This window comes from Clarias gariepinus, chromosome 5 (genome assembly GCF_024256425.1).
Source record: "Clarias gariepinus isolate MV-2021 ecotype Netherlands chromosome 5, CGAR_prim_01v2, whole genome shotgun sequence".
NCBI classification, from domain to species: Eukaryota; Metazoa; Chordata; class Actinopteri; order Siluriformes; family Clariidae; genus Clarias; species Clarias gariepinus.
The window spans coordinates 34,824,786-34,833,507 of NC_071104.1; the positions used below are offsets into that span (position 1 = coordinate 34,824,786).

The 8,722-nt window shown below is 32.4% G+C and overlaps 1 protein-coding gene across 3 annotated transcripts in view; it reads left to right on the forward strand.

Annotated features, from left to right (window-relative positions):
- Positions 1-7,835, forward strand: part of ccdc141 (coiled-coil domain containing 141) — a 55,361-nt gene extending 47,526 nt beyond the window's left edge. For 2 of the 3 annotated variants that reach the window (XM_053495811.1, XM_053495813.1), the window contains exon 25: positions 2,026-2,579. In XM_053495811.1, coding sequence (XP_053351786.1) covers positions 2,026-2,299 — 274 coding nt within the window. In that variant the 3' untranslated portion in view covers positions 2,300-2,579. Of the gene's footprint in view, positions 1-2,025; positions 2,580-7,318 lie in introns of those variants that run through there. The other variant, XM_053495812.1, reaches the window with a different exon arrangement.
- The last annotated feature ends 887 nt before the right edge of the window (positions 7,836-8,722 follow it).

The window sequence follows — 8,722 nt, forward strand, 5'->3', positions numbered from 1 at the left end:
AGGTATTTTTTGTGTGACCCTTTCCAATGAGAATGGCTGGAATTGTTCCAAGCATCTTGGAGAACCTTTCTGCAGACCTTATCTCCTGCCTGCTTCAGTCTGTTGATGCTCAAAATATTTTTAAATAACTATTGGAAATTTAGAAATATTTTTTTCTTTTATACACTATGTTGACAAAGATTTGTGGACACCTGACCATCAGACCTACATCTCTCCATGAAGATACCATTCCAAAATCATGGGCTCTGCATTCCAGTTAATTTCCAGGGAGTTCATTTGGGTTAAAGTCAGTACTCTGTTTAGATCGCTTGTGTTCTTCTGTACTGACCTTAAAAACAATTGGTTTGTACATAAGTGCATTGTTATGCTGATACAGTCACGGCCCCTTAGTTCTAGCGAAGAGAATAAAAATATATTCTGTAATACAGTCGTGTTCTTTAGACGTGGGTGATGGGCAGCTGTTCTCATACTCATGCTGCATTGCATTTAATTGTTTTTACTGTGCAATGCCGTACATTTTAAATTCTACTAATACCAATGATCCCTTTTAAATTACCAGAGGCTGAGAAATTGTTGCTTTTTGAAAGATATTATCCACCACAGATTTATTATTCCACTTAGTGGACAAATATTAAAAACAACAAAGTTTAATAGAGGCCCCTAGGGGCAGGACTCGTGCTGCCTCATACTTTATTTATGAACAATTTCAGGCATTTCCATAATACTAATATTATATATATATATATATATATATATATATATATATATATATATATATATATATATATATATATATATATATAGTGTGTATATATAAATATATAGTACACACATACCGCTCAAAAGTTTGTGATCACTTCCTAACTCCATTGTCACCCTGATTTTTAATGTTTTCTACACTCTAAAGCAATGTCGTAGGCATCCAAAATACACAATAATCCTCTTTGAACAGTTGATATTGAGATATATCAGCTACTCATGATCTGTAAAGCCTTTATATCGGCTCTAATCTGAGGTTCTGATTGTTAATTGTTGATTTCTGAGGCTGGTGACTCTAAATGAGCTTCTCCTCTGCAGCAGTGGTAAGGTTTGGTCTTGCTTTCCTGTGAAGATCTTCATAAGAGACAGTTTCATCATGGAGTTTGATGGGTTTTGCAAATGCACTTGACACAATACTGTGATTGCTGATGTTATTGTTGTTGTCACATAATTACCTAATTCCATAAGTGTTATTTCATAGTTTTGAAATTCCCAGTATTGTTTTAGAACATGCAGAAAAAAAAAAATCACTAAACGGAAACAAAGAAAACGAGGTGATCCCAAACTTTTGAGCTGGAGTGTATAGTCTTTATTTATGATTTATTGTCTATAAGATGGTAAAGTGAACGTTCAGACAGAGTGTCTATGATGGGCAGAATAATTTCTATTGTAAGATATATTGCAAGTATTTAGGAACGGATGGAGTCACTTATGGAGTGAATAATGTTTGTTTATTAGATGTGTAAAAAAAGTGAGGAAAAGAAAAATAATGACTCTCTTTCTCAGTTCTACATTCTTTTGGGCTAATCTTAAGACTTTCGTATGATTTTTGAGGTGTGGTTGGGCTGAAGATTTAGCTGAAACCTGTCAGATTTACTATACTTAATGCTATTACCTAGGAGACACTTAAATAAATGTACATCTAAAGCCTGTCAAGTGGCCATTATGAAGGTAAAAAATATTTGTGATTTTTTTTGTGACTATATCATTAATAATGTTGGCCCCTGTATTACTACAAATGATGCAAGTCTATGTTAATAAGTCACTGCTAGATTTAATCTAATTTGAAAATCACGACCTTCACTTTTTAATACGGCAAGTGGAAGAAATAAATGCTGAGGTGAAGTCGACATGGGTAAACTTTCCAGCTTTAACATCACCACTTTTCTTCTTTCACCACCTAACTGAGCGCTCACATTAACCTTTTTTTTTTTTTTTTTTGCTATGTTGTGAGTGTGTGACGTGACAATTCACTCTGTGCTTCAGGTTCAAGAATGGTCAGGAACTGCATAGTGACGAGCGCATGTCACTGTCCCATAAAGAAGGCAAGCATGTGTTGTTCATTGAGAGAGCTGCAGAAAGAGATTCGGGCCAGTATTTGGTTCGTGCCTCAAACTCAGCCGGCACGGTTTCCTCCAGCTCCATGCTGCAGGTCAAAGGTAATGGCTGTTCTGACTTTGATACCCTCAAACTGGACTGGCAAACCTGTTTCGGCACCCTGTGTGTCCTCCTGTGGCTCCTTTACCTGCTGGTGTCATAACACATACGCAGACCCTGAAACCATCACCTCTACTGCCTCCTGCTAATCACCTGCACTTGGGTTATGATTTTAGTGTTTTGCACAAACATGGCCTCTAGAGCTATATATCCATAAGCATGAAGGAATTTTTTTCTGTCACTTTAAAAGCTTATCACTTGCTCAGCATCACTGGTAATTAACCTGACACTTACTGATATGTTGAACTTATTACATTTTTAAAATATTTCTATATTATATTTGTTTAATATATTCTTTAATCAAAATCAATTGATTTAATTTCCCTAAGGCTAGTGTATTTTAAATGGATATGGAATGTTTTATTTAAGAATATGTTTACTGTTTTGACATTTTGTTATTCAATCTTATTTATTTGATGTGCTTGTTCTTGAAACAAAGGGTAAAATTTATTTTTTTTTTTTTTAATTAATAGATGTTCTTCTGTCTCTATCATTAATATAGTGCTGGTCATACAATTAATAAATAAAATGTTCTGTAAGCTGGATGGTAAAAATCTAAGTAGTTCATTTATCATATTATAAAATAAAATTGAATATAATAAATTGCTTAAGCTTGCATTGATGCTACTGTATATTCTTCATTTAGTTGAAACACGAACAGTTTATTTTTATTAGCTTTATCATAAAAAATACATGCTGTACAGAGCATTTACAGAGAAACAACTGTCCAAAGACAAAGTGTTTTTATAAGTGTCTTTGTGTAATTAGAGAAGAGTCTAATAATACTTATTCTATACTCTCATGTATGTCTCAGCAAAATGTCTGGTATAAATAAAATAATTGAAAATTAAAAAGTACCAACCAATGTTCAAGTTCAGTTTAATGTTCAACTGGTCAAAATCCAAAAACATGAGAATCACAAAGAAAAACATAATCAGAAAGCATCAGGATGAAATGACTCGATAAAGGCAAATACAAGGTATGCCGAACATTTGGTTTGCAAAGAATAAAAAAAACAAGGAGGCTAAAATTTGTGACTTTTTTTTTTTTTCTATAGACTAGATTGGCCGTCCCCGGTCCCCTAGCATCAGTGGTTGAGCAGCCATATTAGTGCTACATTCACTGCAGCTGAACCCGTGGCGAATGAGTCAGTGAAAATCAAAAGAACTGCAGTATTAGACTATAAACTGCTGCCATTATTATTACAACAGTTACTAAAAAAGGAAAAAGTTTTAAATTTTACCAGAGCGAAACATTTGAAAATTTAACAGTAGTAAAAGTAGGTAAAGTGCAGGTTCATTTGTTCGTTTGTTTTACAGCAGTAATTTCATTAATATTCGCTCACGCGAGTTTCATTAAAGATGTTCCTTGCTAATTTTACAGACAAAAAAGTCTTTCCGTTAATGTGTGTGTGTGTGTGTGTGTGTGTGTGTGTGTGTGTGTGTGTGAAATAAAAAAAAAAAGAGAAAAAAGGTTTACTGTGTACCTGGATGAGAAGGGGAGGCTGATTCCACCTTACTTCATACACAAACACACACACATACACACACACAGAGCCTGCCGCATAAACGGAAACACTTATCTGTCTGGATTTATTTTTAAATTTCAATTTTATTTTTTATTTTTTTAAAGGTAACGTGCAGGTTATTTATTTATTTTTTTACTTTATATTTTGTATTAGTTATTTTTATGTTTTAATTTATTTGGGCTGTGGAACGAATCATTTGAATTTTCATTATTTCTTATGAGAAAATTCGCTTTGTTTTGCAATAGAGGCCGCTCCCAGAACGACTTATGCATGTAATTCAAGGTTCCACTGTATTATTTTTTTTACTTTTCAGATTTCTTTTATGAACCAGACAAACAATTTCCAGAAACACATGCAGGTTGAGGAAATACACACAGGAAAAAGATCCTTCTAAACCCTCAATCATATGCATGTTTCATTTTTGTTTATTTTAGTGCTAACTATCAGGGTGATAGAGTTTTATCCTCTTAAATTCTTGTTTAATTATTATTATTTTTTAACTCATCTTCAGCGTAATATTATTTGTAGCCTAATAAAAGATCGACCGAAAACCACATGAGCCTTAAAATGTGCAGCTTTTTTACACCCTCGATCTAGCAAATCATAAATGAGACAGAGTTCTTGTAACATAAGCATGACACAGAAGGCATTTTACAAGGATTTGTTAAAAAAAAACTATTCTTTTAATTTATTTACTGCATCTGTTACTGTACCTTACTGTATCTTTAAATGCAAACGAAAAATAAACATAAAAAATTGATTGCTACTTAAACATTCATAATATAAAAAAACATTAAATAAATAAAAAAAAACAAAGAAAGCTCTAAACAGCTGTAAAAAAAAAAAAAAAAACGAGGGAAACAACCAATGACAAAACAGGGCAAAATCCCAGTGACTACATGAACCATGAGACTACCAGTGACCAGACGGGAGAAGATAAACCATATACTGTATATTGCTGTCATATTTGAAAAATTTCAGAAAATGCTGATCATCTCAGTTTGACGTTAACACAAAATGATGCAAATAATACAGGCATGTAGGTTGAAACACAGTTGATGTCCACTGTCTTTGGTAACTCTTTATATTCACAATAAGGAGAAAAGCATATTGAGGCAGAAAACTTTCTGGAGGTACTGCATTTAACACATTTATTTTATGTAGATCCTAAATGCTTATCTTTATATTAACAATCACTAGTAATAAATGCTTAACTGCTAAAGAATTTGCAATGCTTGTCTATGTGTAAATGTAGTTACTGGTGATTATATTAAATAAAGACGGCTAAAGTAAAGAAAAAATATTTCTTGGTCATAAAAGTGTGGTTCACCACAAGCCTCCAGACATAGTTAGAACTTTAGTGGTGAGATGCACACTATTCTTCCAAAGGATTTATTTTCCCTCAGTTAGTTTTGTGATGGTGGTCAAAAGCATGCTCTAATTTTTTGCTTCAAAAACTCGACATGAAGAGACATGAAAATGACTTAGATGACATACACAATTACTCTTACCTGTAAGGGAACAAGGGACACTAAACAATGGGGGAAAAAAAAAGATTCTCCCCCAAAGTACAACTGGTCCAGTTTTTCTTAAATCTGTCAACTGTGTGTAAAATGTGAAGACTATTTGGATTTGTACTTTGAGATTATTGATTAAAACAGCCATTTCTCACAAAAAGCATGGAATAAAGCACCTTGTTTTGGAAGCTACACCACTAACATAATCAGTTTTCAATTCCACCATTGCATCTGCATGCTGTTACATCACAATTAATCAGAGCTCTGAAATGCATTTAAATAATGAAAATGGGGTAAATTTGTCCCAGTTCCAAATATAAACAACTTAAATAAATTAGCCATTGCAGCTTGTGTACTAGGAATTGGAAAACTTCATTTTATTGTGTTTCATTTAAAAATTTAATTTAAATTTGGAAATGTGATTTTCTTTGCTTTCTAAAATAATGTCAACCCCAATCACTTGATTATATAGTTATATAGACAACATTGGGTTGTATTAATTTGGTCTCAATACATTGTCTCAATACATTAAAATTTTTAATAGGGTTAAAAGACATTTAACCCTATTAAATCTGGGTGATATTAAGCTGTACGCTAACATAAAAAATACAATGGAACAATTTTGGTGGATAAATGATGCCAATTATTGGACAGTGTTGTTCCGTATAAAAAATATATAGTAATGACTTTGAGTATAAATTATAAATACAGGAATGTGTAAAAGGCCTTGGTGGCCTATTTTATTTAGCACATATTTGGTTTTAAATGCTTATTTATTTTTGTCTATATTATATAATTGATTTTTCCAACAATATCAAAGTAACTTGTAAAAAGATCTTTGCATGTCAATAAAGGCAGTTGAATCAGAATCAGAAAAAGGTATAAGTATCCTGATTCTCAGAAATCCTCAGGAAAGAGAGAATTTCCCTGTAAAAGTGTACCTGAGACCAATAATGAAACAACAAAGACTTGTTGCAGTTGTTTTAGAACTTTTTTGTTTTATTTCTTTCAACAGTGGAATTTTAATATAAATAAATTATATTTTTTTTAGAAGGCATCTAAACCAAGAGTTTTGGACAGCTTTTTTCACACTAATTTAGAAGTCCATCTAATAAAAGTACCTCCTAACCTACCCCAAAAATACAACAACAAAAAAAAAATTTCTGTCTGATGCTCTGCAATAAAATTTGCCCCTATTTGTCAATAAATATTTTATTGGACAACATGCAAACGCAGCCAGTGTTCCAAGAGTTAACTTTGGATCCACCATGACCCTGACCAAGATAAAGTACTGATGATAAATGAATGAATGAATGAATGAATGAATGCTGTCTGTTGGGTGGCACTAAACAGACAAGTAACCATTATCTTGGTTCCCCCTCTGGGAAGATATCTAGACCACCTAATAGTGTCAGAGATAAGGATTTAGCTGCAGAAAGTGTTGTACTTTCATAGGAAAAAACTAACAAACAAACACATAATTACAATTTAGGAAATGAATTAGTGAGAAGTCAGGGTGTTATAATCAACAAATCAACAATAAATAATGATACTGTAAAACCTTTAAAACTTATAACTTTTCACACTAAGCACCTTTTTATTAAGGAATTTATTTCATAATGAATTGTTAATGAAATTTAGCAAGAAGATGAGTTTTAAGCAAAGTCAGCTTCATTTTCCCCCTAAAGCTATGCAAGTTATGTACCTAAACAAATCAACTGAAGTCTATCTTACTGTACTTATGTTTAAGATATACAATTATGATAATATATTATACTTCTACAATATAATCTTTTGTGTGTTTATGGAACGTTATGCCTTTGTTGCATCATTGTTACTAAATTACCAAATTATATATCCAGTATATATTAAGCCACAATTCATAGTATGAGAAAATAAGTAAAGGGGTTATGCAACAAAGGGTTATTTTGATCTGTATATACAGTACATATCTTATGAAACTGGCTTTATTTTAATGAACCAAACTGTCAGTAATGGTGAAACCTGGTTTCCTCAGTGTATGAAAGAGCCACTCACCACTCTCTCTCTGGGCGAGAGACCAGAAGAAGACCTCAGAGAACCTGGGAGTGAGGATGAACCCCACATGCTGTGCTTAAAGAAATCTCTATAATAGGGCAAGAATGCAAACCAGTGACATCATGTTCAGGAAATGATTAAGAGGATGTAAACTGCAGCTGTAATTTCCTACACTGTGCGGAAATAGTGTGAAGGTGTATCAATAAAACAAGTTTCTGTCATTGATTTATTTTATTTGTGTGACAAGCCAAAGTGGCATGCATGCCTTTCTAAAGATGTCTGATGTTGTGAAATACATTTACTATTTCTCTTATCAGTTTTTGTCTTGTTCCTTGGATGCGTATACATTTTTTGTTAAACTATGAAATTCCTCTTTTGCCCTTTAAATTGCCAATAGTGGGTAAAAAAAAGACCTTGGATAATCTGAACTCAATGAATCAAGTACTAATGTTTAAATTCTATTTGAAATAAAACATAAATATTACTTTATAAAATCATACTGTCTGATGCTTATTTATTTAAAAGGTCAGATATTATACATGCATAAGACCTAAAGGTCTCCAAACTGTGTCTTCTATTATATCGGCTAAAATACAACTCAGATCCTGCATTCTGGCTGCTTATTTTTTTCTTTTTCTTTCTAGTTTACTCTTTTTTCAAACATGCTGTTTTAGAGTGTGTAGCTTTGAATGAACTGCCCCAACAAGATCAGGGAGGGATGGATTTTAAGGAAGGCTTGTCTGGAAAATCGACTTTAAGAATGAGGGAGAATGAGACCTACAGTTGGCAGTAATGTAACCAATCTACTGGATTCCAACCGCAGTTAAACAAAGAAGAAAAAGGACACCTTAGATGCATTTTCCTGGCTAATCAGAAGACAAGGACTGGGAACACCCATGTTCTGGAAATCTTCAAGCTTTTTACACTTGCATTCCTGACAAACAAAAAAGAAGAAAGATAGATGTAAGAGTATTATTTGACAATGGCATCATCAAAATTTAGCTACAGCGTTAGACATTTCAAGGGGTTTAAATCAGTAAATCAGTTTACAGTGTGTTACTGTAATTTTATAATAGGGTGATTACTGTGATAAAAATAGGTTGACAGTTCACTACAGAAATTATAATTTGTCCTAAATATAAATTTAATTTAAAATTTAGTTTATTTATGTTTACATATAAATGTTACCATTTTTATCTTGCTACTACTGAGATTCAAACAGACACAACTGCAAAATATCCCATTCTTTATTTAAATCATTGCAAATTCATGAAAAAACAATGTAAATGTGAACACATTAAACATTTAAATCACCTTTTAAGAAAAACATAATAATATAATACAATATAATATAATACAAAGCACATGGAAATACATTTATAAA